The following is a 27,187-nucleotide window of genomic DNA, read 5'->3' as shown; positions in this document are numbered from 1 at the left end:
CCCATTACAAAATATACATTTGTAGTTTTAAGCTTATTTCAAATCTGTAGCTTAACTTGTTACCTATTAAAACAGTTCTATTCAAAAGATCTTTTTTCAAATATTTCAATCGTTATTTCTTTTTATGCAAGTTATTTTTAACTTATGCAAGTTCTTTTTCAAACAGTTTTACACCAACACTCAGTGTCATACACTCAAAGGATAATAAGACCTATAAAACATTTTTCTCACTCTTATCAAACTGCAGTTCTCATTCAAGCACTGAAGCTCATTTTAATACATAGGGTTTTCCAAATGCTCGAGGAAGAATTTCTAGAAAAATCTTTGATAAGTTTTAAATTTTTTGCTGTCTCATATTTTAAGAAATTTTAATCAAACTTTAATCTAAGTTGTTGTGACTGATATTTAGTAAAGTACACTCTCAAGGTACACGAAAGTAAGATCCTTCTCTCTAATGTAGAGAGATATGGATTTGATGGGTGAACTGTTTGGTGGATGAGGAATTGGTTGGATGGTCATATCCAGAGGGTAGTGGTCAACGGCTCAGTGTCCAAGTGGAGATCAGTGACAAGCGGTGCTCTTCAGGGGTCCATAATGGGACCAGTACTGTCCAATATTTTCATGAATGACACAGAGAGTGGGATCAAATGCACCCTCAGCAAGTTTGTAGATGAAACCAAGCTGAGCAGTGCAGCTGACACGCCTGAAGGACGGGACCCCATCCAGAGGGACCTGGACAGGCTTGAGAAGTGGGCCTGCGTGAACCTCATGAGATTCAACAAGGACAAGTGCAGGGTCCTGGACATGAGCCAGCAATGTGCACTTGCAGCCCAGAAAGCCAACTGTATCCTGGGCTGCATCAAAAGAAGCATGGCCAGCAGGTCGAGGGAGGTGATTCTGTCCCTCTGCTCTGCTCTGGTGAGACCCCACCTGGAGCACTGTGTCCAGCTCTGGACCCTTCAGCACAAGAAGGACATGGACCTGTTGGAGTGGGTCCAGAGGAGGCCACAAAAATGCTCAGTGAGCTGGAGCACCTCTGCTACGAAAACAGGCTGAGAGAGTTGGGGTTGCTCAGCCTGGAGAAGAGAAGCTTCTGGGGAGACCTTATTGTGTCCTTTCAGTACTTAAAGGGGGACTACAGGAAAGATGGGGACAAACTTTTTAGTAGGCCCTGCTGCAATAGGACAAGGAGTAATGACTTTACACTGCAAGAGGTAAGATTTAGACTAGATATCAGGAAGAAATTTTTCACCCTGAGGGTGGTGAGACACTGGAACAGGTTGCCCAGAGAGGTGGTAGATGCCCCATCCCTGGTAACATTCAAGGTCACGTTGGTTGATGAGCAGTCCTGGACAACCGGGGAGGTCCCAGCTGACTGGAGGTTAGCAAACGTGACACCCATCCACAAGAAGGGCCGGAAGGAGGATCCGGGGAACTACAGGCCAGTCAGTCTGACCTCGGTGCCCGGGAAGGTCATGGAACAGATCCTCCTCAGTGCCATTACACGGCACATGCAGGAGAACAGGGTGATCAGGCCCAGTCAGCATGGGTTTGTGAAGGGCAGGTCATGCCTATCAAACCTAATATCCTTCTATGATAAGGTGATCCACTTAGTGGATGAGGGAAAAGCTGTGGATGTTATCTACTTGGATTTTTGCAAAGCTTTTGACACTGTTTCCCACAGCATTCTCCTGGAGAAACTGGCTGCTCATGGCCTGGACAGGTGTACTCTTCGCTGGGTAAAAAACTGGCTGGATGGCCGTGCCCAGAGAGTGGTGGTAAATGGAGTTAAATCCAGTTGGTGTCCGGTCACAAGTGGTGTCCCCCAGGGTTCGGTGCTGGGGCCGGTTCTCTTTAATATCTTTATCAATGATCTGGATGAAGGGATCGAATGCACCCTCAGTAAGTTCGCAGATGACACTAAGCTGGGCGGGCGTGTTGATCTGCTTGAGGGTAGGTTGGCTCTGCAGAGGGATCTGGACAGGCTGGACCGATGGGCTGAGACCAGTGGTATGAGGTTCAACAAGGCCAAGTGCCGGGTCCTGCACTTGGGTCACAACAACCCCATGCAGCGCTACAGGATTGGGGCAGAGTGGCTCGAAAGCAGCCCGGCAGAAAAGGACCTGGGGGTATTGGTTGACAGCCAGCTGAATATGAGCCAGCAGTGTGCCCAGGTGGCCAAGAAGGCCAACAGCATCCTAGCCTGTATCAGAAACAGCGTGGTGAGCCGGACTAGGGAAGTGATCATCCCCTCCCCCTGTACTCAGCACTGGTGAGGCCCCACCTCGAGTACTGCGTTCAGTTTTGGGCCCCTCGCTACAAGAGGGACATTGAGGTGTTGGAGCGTGTCCAGAGAAGGGCTACAAAGCTGGTGAGGGGTCTGGAGGACAAACCTTATGAAGAACGACTAAGGGAGCTGGGGTTGTTTAGCCTGGAGAAGAGGAGGCTGAGGGGAGACCTTATCACCCTCTACAACTACCTGAAAGGAGGTTGTAGAGAGATTGGGGCTGACCTCTTCTCCCTGGTGACAAGTGATAGGACAAGAGGAAACGGGTTCAAGTTATGTCAGGGCAGGTTTAGATTGGATATTAGGAAACATTTTTTCACTGAAAGAGTTATTAAACATTGGAATAGGCTGCCCAGGGAGGTGGTGGATTCACCATCCCTGGAGGTGTTTAAAAAAAGGGTAGATGGGGCACTTAGGGACATGGTTTAGAAGTGGCTTTTGTCAGGGTAGGTTAAAGGTTGGACTCGATCTTAAAGGTCCCTTCCAACCTCAGCAATTCTATGATTCTATGGTTAGGGCTCTGAGCAACTTGATCTAGTTGAAGATGTCCCTGCCCATGGCAGGGGGGTTGGACTAGATGACCTTTAAAGGTCCCTTCCAACCCAAACTATTCTATGATTCTATGAAATTCTATGATTCTGATAGGTACAGAAAGGACAGTCTAGGTTCTCATTTTTAAATTTTTGAATATTTAAAAATGTTCTCAAGAAAACCAAACCCCACCATCAGCAAGATAAAAATAAGTAGTATTATTTTAAGTCCTGAAACACTTTTTGAAGTAAGCAGGCACAGTAGAAAAAAAAAATAAAGTTCAGTATTTGGCAAGAAGAAAAGACAGAACGAGTTTGCATTTGCCCATGCTGTTATTTTTATTGCCACAATGCTGCAGCTAAGACTGTACTGAATGCAAAAAAAGGTAAACCAAGGAACCTGTAATGTGATTTTATGGGGGATTAAAAGCACCAAAGGACGTGGAAAAGGGGAAGAAATAGAAAGAAACAGTAAAACTGTACTGGTCAGAAGGATAGTTAACTTTTTATTGAAAAAGGAAAACCCCTAAATTGTTCAGTTTTTCCACAGAATCATGCCAAGAAGAGTTAGAGAAGGGATGGCGCTCCAACGTTAAACCACACTCTTACAGAATACTTCTCCAAGAAGGAGGAAAAAAAAGCACGACGTGGTTTGAAAGGGTTTTTTGTTTTGTTAAAAAAGCACAGGCTTCCTAGAGCCTCATATCTAAAAACCAAATTACTTTTGTCCCTCTAGGGAATGGAAATAACAGAGAACAGAAAAAGATGACTGATACGATCAAAGAATCAGAACAGGGAAGTGAGATGAAGACAAACGGAATCACCATTTGTCAAGACAACAGCCAAGGCTGTTGCAAAAGAGATGCCCATCTCAGCTGTTAGGGATTATCTGTTAAGAAGGGGCTACATTTTATACAGTAAACCAGTAAAATTTCGCAACAGCCTAGATACTAGAACAATTTATGTCCAAGCAGAATAAGCAGGACGTCTATACAGAGCTTCACGTGAAGAATTTGAAGATACGAGAAGAGCGCGCATATCTTTTGAAGGAAGAAAAAACATCTGTGAAATATATATGTCTGTTACCTACAAAACCTACAAAAATGAGGTCATAGACCTAAGTGTCCTTTCAACACTTAAGGCCAAAAGCTATTCTTTGGAACTCCTAAAATTTGACATTCATATTGTTTAGACACAAGTTTTAATATCTAATGCCAGGAATACCCTGAGTAGTTTGGCTTATTTTAAAAAAAAAAAAAAAAAAGTAAATTGAACTTACCATGCTGTTTAGATTTCTTCTTTTTTTTCTTCTTCTTTTTCTGTTTTGATTTATGATCTTTCTCCTTTTTCTCTTTTTTCTCCTTTTCCTTTTCTTTCTTTTTACCTGAAATAAAAATTAAACATTTTAAAACAGCAGTACCATTCCAAATTACTTGCTTCACTTGGCTTAACCTAAACATGACATTCAAAATCAAGTATTCCAGTTGCCTAGTCAGATCAAAATCAGTCAGTTAATTTACTTGGTATCTTGGGCACGTCTCTTACTAATTGCTGGTAGAATGTTCAGAGAAATCTCTCTCAACAAACAACATTTTACTATTTCAAATATTTCCAAATGGGGTGTCATAGTACAAGAAGATATAGCAAAGCACACAAAATAAGTGACATTATTTAAATAGCTTATAACACCTATTTTACTTACAGCTTATAACAAAAAGGTTTGAGCAAGAGAAGAAGCTTTCAGAAGTGCAAAATTCAAAACTAAAAAGGATAACATCGTCTTAAAAACATGCGTTAGGCCTACAGAAAGTCATTTGAAGGAAATTTCAGTATTGAAAAACTGGCGATGCTGTCAGCACTTTCTACTACACAGCAACATTCTCACGGAAAACTGGTTTTGACTAAAATTTATGATATGTTTTTACACTGCAGTTCACTCCGAAGCGCTGTTGGTATACACAAGAGGACAAGTACTTTGTCGTAGGAAAAAAAAAAAAATTAAAAAAATCTATTTATCCTGTTAATTCTCCCGAGACAAAATACATCGCACAATATTGTCACTCCATAATAATTTTCCAAGCAATCAGCAGTGAGATAAATAATGAGGAAATTGACTTGTTCCAGAAACTAAATTCTTAGAGTCAGTATTTAAGGATTGTTGCCTGCACACAAATCAGTCTTATTATCTTCTCGAGGAATACAGAAACAGAACTTTTACCTCCTGGAAAAACAAGGCAGAAAAACTTATGAATTCTTGTCCACCTCTAATGATTTCTTAAAATTTATTTGATTTTTTAAACACAGGGTAAAACCAAAGACGTCTTAATTTATACTTTCAAGAATCGCCAAATGTTTGGCTAGTAACACCCATTTCCTTCCCACTCATGCCCCTTATAGACCCCCTCAAATTGGTCAGTACAAGGAAATTAAGGCAGTATCACTAATTAAACTGAAAAAAAGAAAAAAAAAGTGCTTTTCTTTTTCAGGTACTATTTAGATCTTTCCAAATCCTTGCTCTGGGCACTTTCATTTTCTCTATAAAATCATTTTTCTACTATAAACTTGTCATATATATTAAAAACATTTTTAAGACCTCAAGAAACAAAAGAAGTGCAGCTGGGCTCAGGAAATATTTTACGTGTTTACATTTCCTCTTCAGAGACATCAAGCATTCCGGATTTTTTCCTTTTTTCCTAAAAATATTATTGCTCTGTACGTACCATATGTTGAAGAACTTTTCTCTTCCAGTTTTCCTTTTCTTTCCATTCTCACTGCACCTGCAAATTGAAGAAGAATATATGACATAAGTGTAATGTCTGGCTGATGACCCACTTTCTTGTAAAAGTCATTAGACCATAAAAAGTCCTAATGGTACATGATAATAAGAAACATAGAAACAATAAAATTACTTTTAATGTCACTTTACGATTATTTTTATTGGCTAAAGCACTGGAAACAAAAAGTATTGTAGTTTACCAACTTCTGAGTGCTTGTCCTTCTCAATCACGTTCTTTAATATTTTCTCCTTCAGACTCTCAAAACTTTTCTCCTTTACGGGCACAGAGCACTGTATCTCTGTCCCTTCAGAGCTCACTGATGTGGAAGACCTCTTTTTTTTACTATTCCCTTTGGGTAACTTTAGACTATTGGTTAAAGGCATTTCCAGATGCAAGGCATGTACATGGGACGAGGGTGCTGAAAACAAGAAGACAGATTTACTAGGCATTCCGTAAGGATTGCAGCCAGATCACTGGCTGCGTCAGATCGCTGAAATGTCAAGTATTGGTAATAATATCATCACACTTAAGATATAATTACTGCGCATGAATGTCTAGGTCTTAGTCTTACATACCAGACAATACATGCCACAAAAGGTTTCTTTGTTTTGGAATTTGCACTCACTTTGAAACTACTTGTACTGTGCAAAGTCTGCTTTTGCTGCTACTTTTAAGCCTTTTTGTTTCCTTTTTATTTCACTATAGTAGAAACCCAGGTCAACAGTAAGGGTTAAGGGTGCTGACATTGTCAATATTGTTCAAGTTATCATTCCATTCTGTGAACAGCGAAACTAAGCTCTGGTACAACATTTTTAGTGCTATGTATAAGATTTACACTTCTGCTTATTGCATTTAATTGATTTTAATAATATTTAAATCATTCATTGTCTTTCATGTGTATAGCTAATCCATATTTAACTAACATGCAAGACACCATGATCATTTTTCAGAATTCAGCATCATATACTGACAATTCTTATCTTACACTATTCAGAAAAGTTTATTTAGTGAAATACTTAGGTGTTTTTTAATCTTCATCTGATGCAAATTAGGAAATCACACGGCAAAAAAAAACCCCTCAAGCTATAATTTTCATTGGTAATATTTACAATTTATAATCAAATAGGGCAATGGATTTTTCAAATAATCAAACTAAAATAAGAGTTATTTATAAAGAACATTATTGAGGTCGTTCAGAATTCTATTATTGTGTTCATTAATATTGTGAGAGCTTAAAGTTTCATTTAAATGTAATTAGGAAAGCCTAATCTTCATCAGTCCACTGAGGACACTTCAGGACCACGCCGAGGACATACTGTACAAAACGCGACTCTGCAAGGCTCTTGGAGGCACCTGTCACCTTCGCTGTCTCTCAACACAGGGGCCCAACAAAAGCATCAACGTGTAAAAAACACTTGTGGGTTAAAGTGCTGAACTAAAAAAAGTCCTGAAAAATACCTGCTAGCGGTCAAGATATTAAAGACGACAAAAGATGAAGGTGATCTGGAATGTTCTTTGAGCTCCCTCTTTATTCCCCCCCCCCCTTTTTTTTTTAAGTATTCAGTAATAAAACAACAAAAAGTATTTAAATAAGCAATGTTAAGATAATTTAGTAAATTCATCAGTCATAAAAGGATTCTGGGGAGAAGGTAACAACGTCTCAGGGTTGACTCCATATGGTGGCCTTCCAGGCTTGGACAGACCAACCCAATTCTACTAGGATACAACATACGTGTTACATGGAACCTACTCCAGCTCCCACGCAGCCCCTCTCAGGGTAACAATCAAAATGCCACAGGGCATGAATGCCGCAGAGGCAGCAAGAGCAAGTAGCACATCGCCTACCACACCACACAGCACTTCAAAATGCCACATGTTCCCAGCTGTGGGATGCAAGACATCATCATACCATGCCATCCAGCCAGCAGCAGCTGCTCAGTTCTGCATTCTGGCTTCTAACACGAAGAAGACACAAGCTGCATGACCCTGGCTGAGGCCACCTGAACCCTTCCACTCCTTCAAATCAACCATCTCACCCACCTAAGACCATAATCCTCTCAGGACTGGTCTACTATTCAGGCTCTTGCCTTTGTCTGTATTTCAAGCGGACTTAGCTTGCTGGGATACTTGTCATCCACACAAAACACTATTCAAATTACTCCTTTCTTGGGTTTCCTAATTAACGTTTGTCTCTGTGACAGGACTGAACGGCTTTGCCATCTGTGGAGCAACGAGTATATTTTAGCACCTCAGTAAAATAAAAAAGTGACACTTCTCCACATCATCATGTTATCAACGTCTTGTCTCGTTTCTAAAAAGAGCACAAAAGGATCACCCAAATACACACGATTCAGTTAGGTCACTGACATTTTGATGAAAAGATGTGAGAATACTCCATCCAAACAACCTCAAGAGAAATTTAGTCTCAATATTAGATGAATTAGTATTTAAACTTCATTATTAAGAAGAAATCCTGACCTCAGGCATTCAAACATGCTCTGCTATTGATGATCACAACACAACAAACTTCACTATCTCAATAATTTTCAACACAAGCACATCTGACAAAGTAATCAGTCAGTAATTAAATAACTGTTTGAGGGAACATTTATGATGGGCAGAAACATGCTACAGTCACACAAATACCCATCTCAATGACAGAACTCTCCAAACTGTCTGTCTATAGTAACCTGAAGAGAGAAATTACTATTATGCCTGCGTACACTGCAATGTTATTCTTGGTTTTTACTTCTATTAATCAGAAACCATTCTAAATTCGGAATCCTAATTCTAAATAAGGTGTGAAGGCTTGTAAAGCTTAATTTTCAATTGTGCAATCACTTTGCCTTACATGTAACCACAACATTAGACAAAGCAGACAATCACAGTCTGAAGGGCAAGTAACAGATACCACAAGAAAAATACTAGTTTATAAAAATTATCTCCTTTCTGGAAATACGACCATGTATTTTTTAACTGTTACTTTTAATTGCAATTTTATTCCTGTTGAGGAATTCCTTCTGTCTAGTCAGCCACCTCCCACACAGTGAAGCGTGGGAGTTCTGCAATTAACACTTAGCAGAGAGAAAGATGCTTAGAAATTAGACTTGATAAACTCCTGATTAGGTCATTGTTCTAAGACCAATTTGATCACCTGAAGACTGATTTCAGATTTAAAAAAAAAAAAATGCAAACTCCAGCACTTTTCAGTCTGCTTTATGCCACGTTTCCAACGCCACGTCTGCTGGTCTGGCATGGTGGAGTGACACAAGCCCACGTGCGCAGGCACAGAACAGAACGCTCTGCCACAAGCGCAACAGCACAGACGGGCTTTTAGCGGTACTACTTATTTCAGTGCAAATTAAAATAAATTGTACCACTGTGAAGCAACTTATTTTGTTGCATGATATTCTATTCCACAGATTTCGATGTCTTCTCAATTTGCCTAATAAGAAACGTGTCATTATCTGCATTAATATACAACTTCAATCATAACATGACCAGCATAATTCATGGTTTTACCATAATTAATTTGTTGGTTGGAATTCCCAGTGCACAGGATGAGTTTCATATCTAAATGCACTTTAAATACATATTACAGATTAATACCAGATCCTGCACAAAACGATCTTCAGGAAGGATGAGGACATGAAAGGTTCTTGCCTCCAGCCACCTACTGCAAGAATCAGCTGGGAACTTCAGGGCAGAGATTAGAAGGGCAGACATTCAAATTAGGGAGTAAACCTGACTGTCAATAGATATTAGGAGTAAAACAAACAGCTCCAAAGTAACAAGAGCTTTAGTCAACTAGATACCTCTTAAAAGCAGGGTAACCAATAACGCTGGCAAGAGTTTATTAAAAAAAGCAACTGGTCTTGTTCTCTGAAAATCTTGTGCATCAGCCATTTCTTGTTCCTGCTGCAGTAAACTTATCAATAAAATTATGTAAAAGTATACAGTGGTTTTTATTTTTAGCATAAGTGCAAATTTCTCCCATAGAGTTAACCTATTGTTACCCTACTAGCGAAATCATCTAGACTGAGCTAGAACAGGAAATAAGAGCTAATGATAATAGTGTAATATTACTACTATAAATAGGATATTAATATCGTTATATTAGTAAATGTAACAATATTTTCCTTTTACTTAACTTCTAAAACCTAGACTGATTGCTGAAATTATGTTTGCTCAATACACAACAGTTAAACTAACACAAACGGTGTAGAGTTACAGAAACGAAGATAAGTGAATGCAAATTTAAAGAAAATTACAACTACAGAAAGATCTGGACTTCACGTAGGCAGAACTGGAAAACTACAGTGTTTTGCATGTGTTCAGACCGACTGCAAATTTAAAGCCTATGAAAGGCTAAGTGACAAAAAGCCAGATATCTACATTTTAAGCCGTTTGGCAAATGAAAGCAAGGATTCTTCGTTACATGTGCAGCATGGGGTGATCACAACTAGGTCTGTACACCAGTTTAGGCAAAGCAGTACCTCTGTTCACGAATTAACTGGTAGCGTACCCCTGCCTACCAAAGTGCTCACAGTACTTCCCTGCAGCCTGTAGACTGAAGGAATTGATCCTACTGTTTCTGGGCTGCCTTTACGAAATGACAAGTTTTTCGTTTTGAGCAATGATTTTGAGAAGGGATCTGTGTGTAAATTAATACTATGAGTTGCCATTTTCGCTTCTGTGCTTCAGTGTGCCTCATCCCTCCCCTACGAAAACACCAAGTTAACAACTTTTGCATAAAGATCTTATCAAAATGCATCATTTTGAACAACATTAAATTATTTTTCAATTGACTCAATTGATAGCACCCATCAGAAGTCTAGACCTCGCAAGCCACAAATTTGATCTCTGGGCCTATAACAGTACAGCTCTTTTACAGAAGGGCTGGCAACCATAATAGCCTGTTTCAGGCTAAATAATTCCATCACCTCCATAATTTCTAAAATTATCTACAGTTATCCATTTCAATGATTATGAAGACAGCAGGTCCAACGTAAGCGCACTTAGCCAACTCCATAGTGTTGTCAAAATCTCGAACACCAGTGTGTCCAGACTGTGTCAATAAAATCTAAACAGCAAAAATATCATAAAAGGACACAGATTTAAAATAGTTCTTTTAGATTAAAAAATGCAGACAATTACAGAATAATCTGGATTGTACACCAATGTTCTCAAATTGTAATCTACACTCACAATGCACACCCTAAACAATGCAATATATTACATTACACTTAGGCAGGCAGATGTTCCTGCATAATACAAATTAACTTTTCTCGACAATTCCAAGCATTGACAGGAATGAGAAAGGAAAGCTTTGGACATCTCTCCTTTATATATTAGCTTGCCATTGTTTAAAGAGGTTCATTAGAAAAGGAAAAGTAGTGATAGAGGGGATTCTATTTTTTCTCCTGAAGCATGCAAGAATTTAGTATGATTATGTGTATTTAAGTAATGTGACTTGAGAACCTGTGCTATTTCAAAAGTAAAAAGATGCCTTCTAAAGCAGAGATCACAACAAAAACTATTCAACAGCTTAGAGTAACTCCAGAGGTTTCAAACCTGAATTTAAAAGCTACATTTTTCTTTTTCTTCCAAGAAGAATATGAGATGGAGAGGAGACAAATGAGTTGCACCAGAGTTAGAAGCCTGAGATGCACCCAAAAGACATATGAACTTCAGTTAGAGTCCTAGAGATACTAATGATAGAGGCAGCTAGCTCTAAAACTGTCCACGGAATTTCTGAATTAAAGATATCAGACTGCTTAGATTAGTCTTTTAGTCCACAAAGCTTATACTGCTCAAGGGTGCTGGGCTGCGTACTTCTGAAAACTTCTAACATTTGGACAAAAAGTCAGTCTGAAAGCTCAAGACAGAGTTCTAGTGCATGGCGGAAAACTGCAATACATGAAAACTAGGAACAAAACACAGGTTTGCCTGTAAGGCAAAAACCCAGAAGACAAAAAAGTAGCTGGCAAATCAATTCCTTGAGAGCTTATAACTCCTAAAATTATATAGGCCCAAAAAAGCTCTATTAAGTTCTAAATACAGTATAAACTGTATCCTCCAGCATAGGTTGCAAGTGCTTCCATCTTTCCATTCTGGACTCAAATATAATACGAGATCATTTTCTCAGGGAATGGCTTCCCCTGACACAAAGCATGTGGATGTGTCAAATATTTTTGAGTCATAAATAAAGGCGGTGATAAATGAAACATACTGTTTCTTTAATTAGACTCATCTGTGGCGAAGATCAAGACTCAGTTCAACCAACAAACAGGCGCAAGCCTACTGATGGATGTGGGGTTTAGAGCCAGCTCACTCAGAGTCCAAGCCAGTCCCATGACAGAAGTGGACAACAAAATGAATACCTGTCAGCGTTACCAGCTATGCATTAAATGATCCAGAAAACATACCAGAAAAGCCAGAAGTTAAATTCCTAGTAACTGAAATCAGTTCTAATAAACAAGAAACAGATGGCAGTTGGAGGCTGTTAGTTTCTTTTATGATCTTGTTCTATGAGTGGGCAAATATACATCTCCCAAAAGCGTTTCTCTTAGTTGCAAAAGACATGAGATAAAAGGACTTTTACAGAACTAATTTTCCCAGAAATCTGCGATTCTACTGCTATGTAATACATAAAAGGCAAACAAAGACTATCACATGGTTTCACTTGAGAGATTAAGTAGTATTTTCAAAAGCTTAAGTGGCAACTCATTAGAAATTCCCGTAGTCCTTATTTTGACAAATTGGTTTACAAGATTAATAGATTTTTTTTTTGGAGAGCAAGAGAAAGGATAATTACAGTCATCTATTTTAATCTACGCAATATCGATCCAAGAATCCTAGCCAGCTTTTCCTACATCAGGTTTTATAGCGATGCTACAGCTCCATGAAGTGATCACCTTCCGCTCTCAGTGGCGGCATGTGGGAGCAGACAGCCAAGAAGGGGCTGTACATACTAAACAAAATGCTTCACTACCCTACTGAGCACTGCAGCTATACGATCACCTGAATGCAAAGTTGTTATTTTTTTCCTCTTTAAACAAGGCTGAGTTATAATTTGAGTGTCACACTTATATACCTTAAGGTCATGTTGTCCTCCTTTACTATCAATCATATTTACCAAAAACTTCTCCAGCAGAGTACAATAATTCGGTGGGTTTTTTTTCCTCCTCTTACTTTATTGAGCTGTTTTCTCATTTAACAAAAATAAAAAAACAAAACAAACAAAGGCTTGTGAGAGTTCTTTTTTGGAAGCCAATTAAAAATGGTACGCTACTCACCCACATAAGAGACTTATTTATGAAAAAAGTATACGGACACCTAACATACACTGGATGAAAACAACCCACTTTTAGGGTCTGCAAATCACTATGTAAACCTTTCCCCCAAACTCTCAATTGCCTCTATCCAAGCCATTCCCTTAAACCATAGTAGTCAGTAAACTCTTCCGAAGTGCAAGGCAGCAGAAGTTCCAGTATTGGGCTCTACGCTAACTCTGTGAGGGTGAACCAAGTCTATATAAGTTTTAGAGGATTTTTCAGAAATATTTTCATTTTGCAGCAAGCAAATGACAAAATTTTCACTGCAAATAGAAGCAAAGGTAGAGGAATGCTGACTGCCTTGCAAAATGCTGATGTTTAAAGCCGAAGCCACAAGATCAATGAGTACATCTACATTTAGTATATATTAGTATGTTAGTAAAAAACTTCACAGATTATTTTTACAAATTTTAACAATATAAAATATTTGTGAAAGAAATACTGCTTTTTATATTCCACATTCTCAGAGCCTCCTAAGTGTGTTAGAAAAAGTGTTAATGCAGCTCAAAGCCAGCGGGAGACGAAGAATATGCAGATGGATGGACCCCAGGAAGAGTGGCAGGTTTGTGAGTGTGCAAAAAGGGAAAACAAAAAGTATTGCCTCTGTGTGACTGAATACATACACATTTTAAACCCTACAACTATAAACCTAACTGGTTGTATACTAAATCTCTTTACCTGACGCTGTTGTAGCTACTCTTCCATCAGTTACTGCTTTGGAAGAAAGATATGTAATCATCTGAATATCTTCCTTCTCTTTACTGGGATATTCATTACGGAAAGTGGATTCTGTGGATAATGGTGCTGTAACTTCCGAACTACGGCTTAAATCAAGAGGGAGACACGGTCCACGCTTCTCAAGTGACATATGAGCAACATCAGGTACTACATAAAAGAAAAAATGTAATATTAAAATAGATACATAGGTCCAACAAACAACAGTTTGGATTGCAGCGTTACTTAACATAGGCACAGCTTTAGCTACAATAAGTCAAAACATCCCGTTAGATGAAAAGCGTGAAAGGTCTAATTTTTATGATTCAATTTCTCTTGGGCAGTTCTTTATTAGATTAAGATACATTACCCTCCAATTTTGATGACTGTTGGTTTTGACCACTGATGGAGAGCACTTTTCCATCAGTAATTGAAGAGGGAGAAGAAACTTTTTCTACAGAATCATCAGGCAAGGAGCAAGTGGCTAAACGCTGTGATCTTCTTCTCCGTTGGCTATGTTTGTAGGATCTAGGGGAATTCACTGGCTGTGATGGACCTAAAAAGAGATCTTTCAATGTTCATGAAGCAGAGAGATATACCATAATCTTACCGCAGTATTTGAGATCTAAAGATGGGGAGTGCTTTAAATAGCTCTTATTTGCAAAGCTGGGAATCACAGCAGAACCGGTAAAAGGAATTAAAAACTGTGATTACCAGGAGCAAAAAAAAGAGTTATGCTCAAGATATGATTCTGCTTTTTGCTTATTATACATTATTAGGGCATGTATTTCCCCACTGATAAAGGCTGTTATTTTAGGCAAACACTGTACTTACAGTAAGCAACCCCCCCAGACAACCCATGAGAGTAGGCTACTTATAATGGGAGGGGGCAATAGGATTTAACAGTAAGCAGAACAAATGATCACACTTAAAGATCTAAAAAGTCATGGATAGTGGTAACATACAACTTAAAAAAATAATCAAAAGCAGTGGTTAATTTTATATCCCACCTCCCGTCTTCTGTTAACCTGATATCAATACTCCAACTATATTTCAAATGCACACTGCCAAAGCATGGCACAGTAAGAAGGCTCAAGAACCTCATACTTAAAAAAAAAAGGGGGGGGGAAGGAATTGATATAGGTTAATATAGGCCTGATTCATTAAAAACAAAAAACCCACACTCCCCTACACCTCTCCAGTTTTACCCAGTTTCACAAACTTTTGCCCTAAATTAAGTCATTATCACACTGTAAATCTCTGTTCTCTCCTTTTCTTAAGCAGTTTTTACAGTCAAACATGTACAGATTTAAAAATAAATATGCAGCAAAATTAAATTTCCATTAAAGGTGGTAAAGATTCAGAAGCCAAATACTAAGTGACAGCACTAACGAGATCTAAGCTATTAAGTAACCAATTTTTAAATTAGCTAATTTTTAAAATATTGCTACAGAGAAGTCTAACTTAATCCAAAATACAAACATGGTCAAGGAAAGCTACTTACCATTAGTTTAGGGGTGGGGAAGGAAGGCATATTACAATATAGAAGACTGCTAATATTTTGTGGGGACAAAATACAATTTATAGCAATGTGTCCTGAATAAAGATGGCTGAATTTGCACCCCTCCCTCTCCCATTCATTTAAAGTTATCTGTGAGAAAAGATTACGAGAAACTTAACACCTAAGGGAAAATATCAAATCAAGGTTAAGGAGAACACACGATGCAGGTATAGTCTTCCATCCTCAATCACTATTCTAAAAGTGAAACAAAAATGTAGCTCTTGACTTACTGGAATCCACATTTATTTCAACTCTTGGCCTCATCATTTAATGTTCTTCAGGCAACAAAAAGCCTGACCCTAAACAACACTAAAAACCTAATGTAATCTAAAAAAAAAAAAATATTACAGAAACATTTTAATATTCACAAAAAATAGCATATTCAAGGATGCGGCGTAAACCTTTCCCTGTTCTGATAATCAATATTTTGGTACTTTGCAAATCAGTTGCACACGTTAAGAAGCTGAACACCTATGCCATTTTTCTACAACAAAGAAACCGGCTTTTTTTTTTTTTTTTTTATATTTCCCCGCCACACATCTTGAACCGATCTTCTCTTCCGCATCATATTTGCAGGAAATATCACATAAGGTGAAGAACGCCACAGCCAACAGGTACAGCACAAAAGCCAGCTGAGGGCAGAATTTCTGAGAGAAGGGGAGGTCCACAACCAAGGTGTACATCTTTTCTTTTTAATGAATCAGGCCCCTTCAGAAGAGAGGTTTGATTTTTCCTGTATCACTGTTAATACTACCGCGGAGATTTAAGCTGGAGGGAAAGCCAAGCATCAAAAGCCACGACTTTATAAATATAAATGTATTATTTAAGGTAGAGTAATTCATACGCCTTATTATGTGACTTGAATTTTATAATACTGAGCTACCCCTAATTCTCCCACTTGGACCTTTTATTTAAAGCAGATTCATTTTTAAAAGCAATAGCCATTTACAACCAAAAAAATTGTCTGTATATCTCTTATAAGTAATTACGGTATTTTTTTTAAAATGTCTGTGCTCACTAGTTTTATTTATCACAGAAGAAGGAAGCTGAGAGACCAGCGTCAAATCCTCGACTTGTATTAATTCTGGGGAAAGTGGTGATTTAGGGGCCTTTATACACCCAGAAGAATCTCCAGATTCTTGTTTGCATTTCTTGCTGCGAGCCTTTCCTGAAGACAAAGTTGAGGATAACAGTGCAGGTTTCTGTATGTTGGCAGAACTGCTAATATCAGCTTCATTTTTTTTCTGACTTTGTGGTTTAGGTGAAATCTCCTGAATAAATAATAAAAAATTGATACTTTTATTTCAGTTTCTTCGCTGTAGTTCTTGTTTTCTATTTTGATCTTTTTAAAAGCAACTTTAGTATTCAAAACACATTTTAAAAGCAACATTATTTTCAATACAAATGAAAACAATTTAAAATGCATCATGTTAAACTTTTTTTTTTTTAAAGGAGCACTATCAATTCTTTTCAGTATTCAGAACACCCTCATTTCTTAATATTCGAAATACCTGCAAAAAGTCTGGAAACGAAATGTTTTTTCCTCTGTTCCCATGAGTATGACTTGGAGTATGACATTTGTCACAGGCTACAATTGCTAGAATATATACACTGATCCACAATCATTAAAATGTCTGAAGTTGGAAGGGACCCAAAAGGATCACCGAATCCAACTCCCTGTTCCTTGCAGGACTACCCAAACCTAAGTTACATGACTAGGAACATCTAGACGATGCTCCTTGAACGCCAACAGGCTTTTGCACTACTACGAGCAAGCTAAAAAAAGCTGCCAAGATTTTCCCTTCACAGTCATTTCCCTGACTGCAAGGTCTTTCACAGCAAGAAAAAATTACAAAGTTCCAAAGGAAAACTTTAACACGAATGGAGTTTTTTTTTTTAGAGAAGAGCCTGAAAAAGTTGATAATGCTCCTTTAAGGAACGTCTGAAAACAATAAAAAGTTTCCAAATTCTGAACACACTCTCACACAACCCCTTTCAGTGCTGGGAGTCTGGATTTCACCACATTATATGTTTGTGCAAACACATGAAGAAATCACAACTTCTAGCACCACAGGGTTAAACAGATTGCTAACTGTTGGGGAAAAGGGAGCAGATAAAGAGTTAAAACAGTTTTTGAAGAAAAAAGTAATCAACATATAACGCAGCTTTCCAATTTCATCAATTTTCATCCTTCTTAACACAGATACTAAAGTATTATTTTTAGACAACTAGCATGCATTGACAGACATTAGCATTTTAGATTTTTAACTGGAAGATCTTCCGACTTTACTGAATAAACTGTGCATGTGTTACAAACTTGCCCAATAACGGCAAACTAAAATATCTGAACATTTCTTATACCTGTCCCCTTTCTTGTCCCAGGTCCATCACCCAGCATAAGACCGTCTAAGAAAACCATAACTAAGAAAATAGAAAGATATTTCTACAAAGTGTGCACCACTTTATCCAAACTAAAAACATCACACCTTTGATGATTTGAGGGTATTATTGGTTTTTCTTATAAATCACAGTTTTATTTTCCACTGGAACTTTCCACATTCCACTGGAAAAAAAAAAAAGGCAAAACAAAAAACCCCAAGTGCACATTCTATGTTTGTAAAAGGGCACCCCTGAATGCTACATGAAGAGATGGCTGGAATTATCATGTAAAGATCCAGTGCAAAACATCCCATTCAGCAGACACCAGTTCTACCTTGAATAATTCAATTACACGTGTACTAAGTGCAGTTTATTCATTTAAATAAAATATTCCATGAACTGTAGAGTATACCTATGCTGGTTATGAGAGGTATTACCAGAAATTAATTAGAGTCATAACTTGTAAATAAACAATTTTATTGTTCATCTTCACAGATGTGAAAGACATTACTACAGCATCCATTACTTTCAAATTACAAAGTTATTTAAACAAGATTAAAAAAATTAAATTAATATTTTGATAAGGTGCTTAACCTCTTAACAGGACAAATTAACATTAAAAACCTTAATGAATTAATGTTATTCATCTAATCAGGTCTTGGTCAAAAGGAAATATAACATGACATACCCTAATACAGTTAAATAAACTACTGTATCTGCAACTAATAGGCTGAGGTTTTGGGTTTAAGACAACTGTAAACTAAAAATATATAAATATAAATAAAATAAACTTCCATCAACAAAGTCAGTTTTCGGCTATTGGCCTGAACACTTCTACCATGTTCCGTATCACATTATTTAAAAAAAACCCTACAAGATATTTTACCCATCCAACTTTATAGCAGTAGCAGACAAAACCTCTAAGGAACGTCAGCTTTGCTACTGGAAAATCTTTTGGGGAGGTTTATAACTCGGCCATTTTAATTTGAATTTGAGCAGCAAATTAGTGTAAAAAGCTTTAAGCTCAAAAATTTTCCTCCCCACAGTTAATAATTTAAATGTTTGTGAGGTTTCTGGTTTTAATTAGAAGCAAAGGAAAAGGACAATTCGGGATTTTAGATGCCTCTTTAAAGGAGCTTAACTAGTATTCCCAAAAATGAGGTTTTTCAGACCATTAGCATGTAAACAATGACAGAGACATCTTTTTTTATATATCTAATCAATAAAACAGAAACAGCCGAGTTACTAAGTCTAAGAAGTAACAAAAAGTTTGTAGTAAATATGCACTGTTGTTTATACTGTTGCATACACAGTCTATGTAAACCACAAAGTCCCATTCACCGCAATGGGATTCTGCATGGTAAGATTTACATTGTAATGATTCTTCCAAAAACAACATGCTGTAAGCCATTTCACAGTTTTTTGCACATTGAAAATATCACACACAGTAGCAGTAAAATCATAGCATCTTTAATATGCAAAAATTTGAGAAATGGAATGTCGTGTCAATACATTGTAAACCTTTATGCAAAATATCGGTCAATGCATTGACACCGTAGTGGCTCAGTTAGCCCTTACGGTGACAGCATTAAAAACAGAAAATCGTGTTCCATTGACAAGACTCGCATCCAATGCGGTGTCAATGGAAAAACCACAGCAATGTAATTATATATCAGCTCTAAAGAACCAGTACAACCAAAATATCAAATAAAGTTTGGGGTAGGGACTGTTCATAGAGTGTGCCGGGGCTTAAGAACAGAAGTGTTCTTTTAAGAATTGCGGGCAGCAAGGCTATTTTATTCAAATGCTGCTGTTAAAGAAGAATGAAAATGAATACAAAAAAGCTGTATTAAAACTACATTAAGGCTCTGATTTAAATCATTGGAAAACAAAGATGTCCTGAAACAAAACTACTGCTCATCCTTAACTTGCTTTACCATGCTTAGGCATTCAGCCCTTTTAATATGCAAGATAATGCACAACTCGGAGTCAAGCAATGCCTGAACATAGTAGAAGCAGCCAAAGATAAAATGGCAGCAGGTCCTGCAAATATGCAGGTTTAAAAATCAGACCCTTAACATTATTTAAAAGTTTCTTTTTTGTATTTATTAAAATACACACCCTTGCAAAACGTATGGCTCATTGAGCAGTTCATAAAACACATACAAGCCTACAACACCAAATTCTTACAATATAAAAGAAACTTCTTTTAAAAGAAGTTCTACTTGATGTCAAAAACCCTGTTTCAAACACAAATCAAATTTGTGTAAGGGCCTTTTCCTAAGCCAGTCACATGGTTCCAGGTATAAAACTGGACCTTGGGACACTGGTCTCCTCACATTTTTTGCATGGAGACTTCATTTTTCTTTGTTTTCTGTTAGTTCTCTAACACAAAAGCTCATTACTGAAATTCAAGTCAACACTGTGTTTAGAGACAATTAAATTCCGTACTTCTGGCTCTGCCAGAAATGTAAACATAAGATCAATTTTCAGTTCCCTATTATATCTGAAGGGGCAAATTTTAATGTTGTAGGTACTATATCTCCATGGCACACTCCAGTGGGAACCTTGCAAAAGAATCAAACTCTACCATTTCATACCTGCTCCAGGACTGGAGCTGTTTCTTTGTTGCCTTCCTTTTTTTCAGCACCATCCGCAACAACAGCTTTGGATGCCAATAAACCTTAGGAAAAAAATTGCAGAGTTTTTTAGTTAAAGAAGCTTGCAACAAGAATTTGGGGAAAACAAAGCAAAACAGTGAGACGAGAAATATGAACTGCTTGTACCTACAACATAATTCTCTCTGAAACAGTTCCACACAAAGCTGAACACTTTAAATTAGAAGAAACAAAAAGTTAAAGGACATTCCATGACGGTGGCCTTCCAAAAGAGGTACTTATCTGGCATTTCCACTAACAATATAAAAATCAAATCATCAATTGTAAAATAATGCCTTACCATCCTTTTAAAGCCTAAGTGCTTTGGCTACAAAACCAAGACTATGATAATTAAGTAAATTGAGAGATCAAAATTATTTACAAACCTTTTCTATCTCTCCCCTTTTCAGTCCTTAAGAAATTCCCGTCAGAATTTGTACTATTACTTCTTAACTTTTAACACATGCAAACCTTTCTTAGGCAGAATAGAACAAGGGATTTCATTTCCAAATGAATATTCTCATCTGGAGCTCTCAAAGTGGAGCTCCCGAATTGCCTCAGCAACAAGACTATATTAGGAGCAAATACATGAAAATATGTCACTTCGTTCATGAACTCATATACAATATCGCTACTATAAAAAAAAAAATCTGTAAAAGACAGCGCAACATAAATACGAGGAAGCTTTCTGTTGGCTAAGCGTATAGCAATAGCTTCAGTTCTGCTTTACACAGTAACTTCGATTACCTAAGCATGCAGAGAAAGTAAAAGTTCTACGCCATAAGACAAAGCAGAACTGATAAAACCTGAAAAACACAAACCTGAATAAAAGTTACTATCATAATCCTTGGGAATGTCACTGTTGGGGGTGGAGAGCTAAAATCCTCAAAAATAACTTGAGCTTACAGATCCACAAGATGTTCCTTTCACATTCCATGAAAAATTAGATACGTTCAAAATTAATTTACAGTGCATAATGCCCAGGGAATTATAAAAAAGCCTGGGCTCTCAGGAAGCATTAAGACATTAAAAAAAAAAAACCACAACAAAAAACATGCATACAAAAAAAGTGTGGTATTTTGCTAGAGAGCTACCACATTTCAGCATTCCACAGTAAATACGAGGTGCTTTTTTTCCCATTTCCACTTTACCTTAGATTAAGTTATGCTTCAGTCTACTGGAAAGTAGTTGTGCTTTAAACAAACTTTTTCAGAATACCATGTCCATAACAAGAGGTGCAAAGTAATTGATTTTACAGCTAAATAGGTTAACCGGAAAGTGGAAACTTACTTAGCCCTATTTATTTTAATACAAATACAATTATCAGGTAAGATTTTAATTCTGCATAAATAAACCTGACTCAAACGACCCTGTTTAAATCAAGTTGCAAAATTAGCAATATCCCATCCACAAGAAGGGTCAGAAGGATGATCCAGGGAACTACAGGCCTGTCAGTCTGACCTCGGTGCCTGGGAAGGTCATAGAACAGATCATCTTGAGTGCCATTATGCAGCACATGATGGACAATCAGGCTGTCAGGCGCAGTCAGCGTGAGTTCATGAAAGGCAGGTCCTGCTTGACAAACCAGATCTCCTTCTATGACAAAGTGACCCACTTGGTGGACGAGGGAAAGGCTGTGGGTGTTGTATACCCGGACTTTAGTAAGGCCTTTGATACAGTTTCCCACACCATTCTCACGGAGAAACTGGCTGCCCATGGTTTTGACCGGAGTACTCAACGTCAGGTTAAAGGAGGGCCAGGCCCAGAGAGTGGTGGTGAATGGAGTTAAATTCAGATGGCATCCAGTCACAAGTGGTGTTCCCAGGGCTCAATATTGGGCCCTGTTAAATATCTTTAGCAACGATCTGGACAAGGGGGTTGAGTGCACCCTCAGTAAGTTTGCAGATGACACCAAGTTAGGTGGGAGTGTTGATCTGCTTGAGGGTAGGAAGGCTCTGCAGAGGGACCTGGACAGGATGGATTGATGGGCTGAGGACAGTGGCGTGAGGTTCAACAGGGCCAAGTGCAGGGTCCTGCTCTTGGGTCACAACAACCTCACACTGCGCTACAGGCTTGGAGAAGAGTGGCTGGAGAGATGCCCAGGGGAAAAGGACCTGGGGGCATTGGTCGTCAGCTGGCTGAAAACGAGTTGGCAGTGTGCCCAAGAAGGCCAAGGGCATCCTGGCCTGTATCAGGAACAGTGTGGTGAACAGGACTAGGGAAGTGATCATCCCCCATACTCGGCACTGGTGGGGTTCTACCTTGAGTACCATGTCCAGTTTTGGGCCCCTCACTACAAGAAAGCCATTGAGACGCTGGAGCATGTCCAGAGAAGGGCAACAAAGCTGGTGAGGGGTCTGGAGAACAAGTCTGATGAGGAGCAGCTGAGGGAGCTGGGGCTGTTCAGCCTGGACAAAAGGAGGCTGAGGGGAGACCTTATTGCTCTCTGCAACTACCTGAAAGGAGGGTGTAAGCGTTGTGTGTCAGTCTCTTCTCCCAAGTGACAGGAGATAGGACAAGAGGAAACAGCCTCAAGTTGCGTCAGGGGAGGTTTAGACTGGATATTAGGAAAAATTTTTTACACTGAAAGGGTTATTAAGCATTGGAACAGGTTGGTTGAGTCCCCATCCCTGGAGGTATTTAAAAGACGGGCAGACATAATGCTTAAAGATATGGTTTAGTGATGGTTTTTGTCAGAATTAGGTTGATGGTTGGACTAGATGATCTGAAAGGTCCCTTCCAATCTAGGCGATTCTATATGGACAAGCACGTACCTACAATGAAAAGCATAAATTAATTTTCAAAAATAAGAGAAGTGGAGGTTTAAGTACTTAACAATAAGCACAGTCTATAAGGCAGCTTTTGTGGTTCTACAAACCACAGGTTGCCCAGAGAAGTTGTGGACGCCCCATCACTGGCAGTGTTCAAGGTCAGGCTGGATGGAGCCTTGAGCCCTTATCTAGTTGAAGATGTCCCTGCCAATGGCAGGGGGTTTGGATTAGACGACCTTTAAAGGTCCTCTCCAACTCAAACTATTCTATGATTCTATGACTTTTGTTTCTAGCTAGATGCTCAGAAAGTAAAGCCATGAAATGAACTTAGGCTCTCTCAGATCTGTGAATATATAATTCTTCTTATGTCTGTCTTCTCTACCCCATTAAGCATCCGTTTAACCAATTATCATGCCTGTAGAAAGACAAAACAACTCCACAAGCTACTCCAGCAGCAGGACTACAGGTTCACCATCCCGTCAGTAACAGCACATAGCAAATAAAAAGCACAGGGCAGCACAGTGAACAGAATCACAGAATGGTAGGGTTGGAAGGGACCTCTGGGATCATCTAGTCCAACCCCCCTGCCAGCGCAGGGTCATCTTGGAGCAGGTTGCACAGGAACACGTCCAGGTGGGTTTTGAATGTCTCCAGAGATGGAGACTCCACCACCCCTCTGGGCAGCCTGTTCCAGTGCTCTGAGACCCTCAGGGTAAAGAAGTTCCTCCTCATGTTTAGGTGGAACTTCCTAGGCTCAAGTTTGTGCCCATTACCTCTTGTCCTGTCACTGGGCAACACTGAAAAGAGCCTGGCCCCATCCTCCTGACACCCACCCTTTAAGTATTTATAAGCATTGATAAGGTCCCCCCTCAGTCTTCTTTTTTCCAGACTGAAGAGACCCAGATCCCTCAGCCTTTCTTCATAAGACAGATGTTCCAATCCCCTAATCGTCTTCATAGCCCTTTGCCATACCCTCTCCAGCAGTTCCCTGTCCTTCTTGAACCGGGCAGCCCAGAACTGGACACAGCACTCCAGGTGCAGCCTCACCAAGGCAGAGTAGAGGGGGAGGATGACCTCCCTCCACCTGCTGGCCACACTCTTCTTGATGCACCCCAGGAGGCCATTGGCCTTCTTGGCCACAAGGGCACATTGCTGGCTCATGGTCATCCTGTTGTCCACCAGGACTCCCAGGTCTCTTTCAGCTGAGCTGCTCTCCAGCAGGTCAGCACCCAACCTATACTGGTGCATGGGGTTATTCCTCCCCAGGTGCAGCACCCTCCACTTGCCCTTGTTGAATTTCATAAGGTTCCTCTTTGCCCAACTCTCCAGCCTGTCCAGGTCTCTCTGGATGGCGGCACAGCCTTCCGGTGTGTCAGCCACCCCCCCCAGCTTTGTGTCATCAGCAAACTTGCTGAGGGTGCGCTCTGTCCCCTCATCCAGGTCATTGATGAATATATTGAAGAGGGCTGCACCCAGTACTGACCCCCGGGGAACACCACTCGGCACTGGCTGCATAACCAGAAGTGCTGTGTTCTGTAAGCTTGCTGCAGATGTTATCTGTTCTTTTAGGTATCAACACTGCAGCAGGGGCAAAAATTAATCGGAAGAAGACATTAATACATGCTTAGCAGGAGATATCCTTCACCTTCGGGAAATGTAATTTGCCTCAGTGGTGGTAACAGAAGAAAAAGGAGCAAAGGAAGCAACTTTATTTTGTTGAATGGTGAGCAAAGAACACCACAGGCAGATGTGGCCCTTGTGGCAGACAAGGAAAACCTTCTGCAATAAATATTAAATTGAAATCCAGAAAACAGTTGCCTTCAAACAGCCTCCTGCAATCACATTTTTTGCTCCATTTCCCCAAAACAGCTGTAAAACACTTGGTAAATGACCGTTTTCCTAACAGCTAAAACACTTTATGATTCTTTTGTAGCCATTATGATAGATACACCAGCGTGATTCCCAACCTTCCTTCAAATCTAAAAGCTCATGCTGGAGACACAAATGACAATTTACAAGTATTTCAAGCATAAGAAATAAGCCTGTAGCAAGAGTGTGATGGTGTGTTCCCCCCACCCCCCAGCCTGACCTTTTCCTATAACCCTGCTCAAGTAATAACAATCAGTGGTGGTCATGATGGATGCAGCTGGTCAAAGTGGATTTGGGGGACACAAATAACACAATAGTCAAGGGTTAATTAATGGCAATGCGCCCACCCAACCAAAGTGCTGGTCAACGTCCCACTCAAGCCAAATTTTGAAGAAACTAAAATCTGTGGTTGGTATGCATATATGACTGAGTCAATCGTCTTACCCCCATACACAGTCAACAGCCCAAGAGCCCTTTGAGCTCTCCTGCACAGCAGTGGGCTGCACACCAGATCTCCCATGGAGCTGGGACGCATCTCAAGGTTAGTCCTTGAGGCTGAGAGATTCCTTGCTGCAACAGATCCTCAGTGAGTGACTAACAGCGCACTAAGCTTTGAAGCGTCACTAAGATTATATCTTGATTGACTGTGCACACACAATCCTTTAGAACGTAGACCATCAACCAAGTCTGGGACTAGGATTGGATCCAGCTGCACCCAGACTCCTCTCTGAGAAGGAGTTTAGAAAGCCAGGGGGTCCCTTCTGACCCTCGTGACTCAACAGGAAGGTTTCCCTGACAATTTTGTCTGACCCCATCTTCTATGCAATAAATAACCAAGTGTACCTTGTCATCAAATCTTGTTAAACCACTGTGGCATTTAATATCAAATTTTGTTAAATCACTGTTTTATATGAATAAATATATATTGCTGCTTCGCTCTTGAGTGAAGTGCATCACTCCATCCACAACAAAGAAAAAGTTTGATCATCAACAGTTACATTTTCAAAATATTACCTATTACATGCAACAATAAAAACCCCTACTACAGCATGAGCTGCAGAAGCGTGTTAATTTGAGAGCAGTTACACAAAGTATCTACCAAGCATGACAAACTTCATCTTGTAATTAAAGCATTCATTCACTTTCACTGAATGGTAACGTATTCTCTGCTAGCAGAGTATGCTTTCATGGACAGAGACAGACACTCTTTTCAGAATGATAACGAAGTCAATGGCTGCAACATTATGTTTTCTGGTTATTCAGTTCAGTCTACATGAGCCCGTCCAACTGCCATTATTCTCACAAAGCTCCTCAGGAAAGGAGAATCTAGTCACAAGCACAGAAAAATACAATTTCTAGAGCTGTAGGTTTTTCAGCTGATTTTGGTATCTTCTGCTACTAACTGATACCGGAAAGAAATAACAGGGCTCTGTAAATACACATCACTAGTATATAACTTATACTTCTACTGCTCGTGGCAACAATTAAATCGGGACTTAATTGAGGGTGTATGCAGTATGGGCAAAGGACAGTAGATATGAGGATGATAAATCAGACATCTGTTAACTAAATTCGGTACCAAATAAGAAGCCTTCCAGGAAAGAAAATCCTGGAGGCAGAAGAACTGTTTTTCTAAAGACTGCTTCCTTCATATCATATTCCATACCAGCCCATTTCATTTATTTTCTCCTTTACACTGAAGTACTGATTAAGAGACTGAAATGGAACCACAATCGTAAGAAAATTGACTAAGCATCCTCCACTGCTGACCTATGAAAGGCTGGATCTGCCAAAACAAGCCTGAAAAAAACAAACCACCTCACCACACAGTTTAGTAAATCAGGTTATTTTTACATTACAGAAACAAGTAAGGCTTTTTAGATGAATGGCCATATGTTACCTACTACAAAAAACAAACACAAAAATCCCCTCTTATCTGTAGCATACAAAAGTTTGTCAGATTTCACACAAAATATTTACTAGAAGAATGAGTGGAATGCTTTTCTATCCTACCATCCCTCCAAGGGCCACCTCTGTTAACTTTTTTTCACGCAGCTTTTGAAAAGCACCTGATACTTTCCCAGCACAGGTACAAACATATTACCTCATCCTAAATACTGACAGGATCAATGCCGGCAACCCAACTTGCTTTTTGGGGGGTATGGGGGAGGAGGGATACAAATTGAAAGAATTTTTCCACAGTTCAGTAAACTTCTATTAAATTTTGGAATAAAATGCATTTTTCAACTTTTAAAGATAAGACCAATGATCTATTACTCCATTTCCCGTTGTATAAAATGTATTC

General features: G+C 39.1%; 1 protein-coding gene across 9 annotated transcripts in view; it reads right to left on the bottom strand.

Annotated features, from left to right (window-relative positions):
• PHF20L1 (PHD finger protein 20 like 1) overlaps positions 1–27,187 on the bottom strand; it is a 61,457-nt gene that overhangs the window by 15,111 nt on the left and 19,159 nt on the right. For 6 of the 9 annotated variants that reach the window (XM_063327557.1, XM_063327558.1, XM_063327561.1 and 3 more), the window contains 7 exons: positions 20,186–20,268; positions 16,225–16,477; positions 14,016–14,201; positions 13,610–13,816; positions 5,794–6,012; positions 5,538–5,594; positions 4,097–4,201 (listed from right to left, as the gene is read on the bottom strand). In XM_063327557.1, coding sequence (XP_063183627.1) covers positions 4,097–4,201; positions 5,538–5,594; positions 5,794–6,012; positions 13,610–13,816; positions 14,016–14,201; positions 16,225–16,477; positions 20,186–20,268 — 1,110 coding nt within the window. The remainder of the gene's footprint in view (positions 1–4,096; positions 4,202–5,537; positions 5,595–5,793; positions 6,013–13,609; positions 13,817–14,015; positions 14,202–16,224; positions 16,478–20,185; positions 20,269–27,187) is intronic. The other 3 variants (XM_063327562.1, XM_063327563.1, XM_063327564.1) reach the window with 1 other exon arrangement.

Source organism: Chroicocephalus ridibundus, chromosome 2, assembly GCF_963924245.1.
Source record: "Chroicocephalus ridibundus chromosome 2, bChrRid1.1, whole genome shotgun sequence".
Classification (NCBI taxonomy): domain Eukaryota; kingdom Metazoa; phylum Chordata; class Aves; order Charadriiformes; family Laridae; genus Chroicocephalus; species Chroicocephalus ridibundus.
Note: the sequence above shows the minus strand (reverse complement) of the source record. Positions and strands in the feature narration are given on the sequence as shown.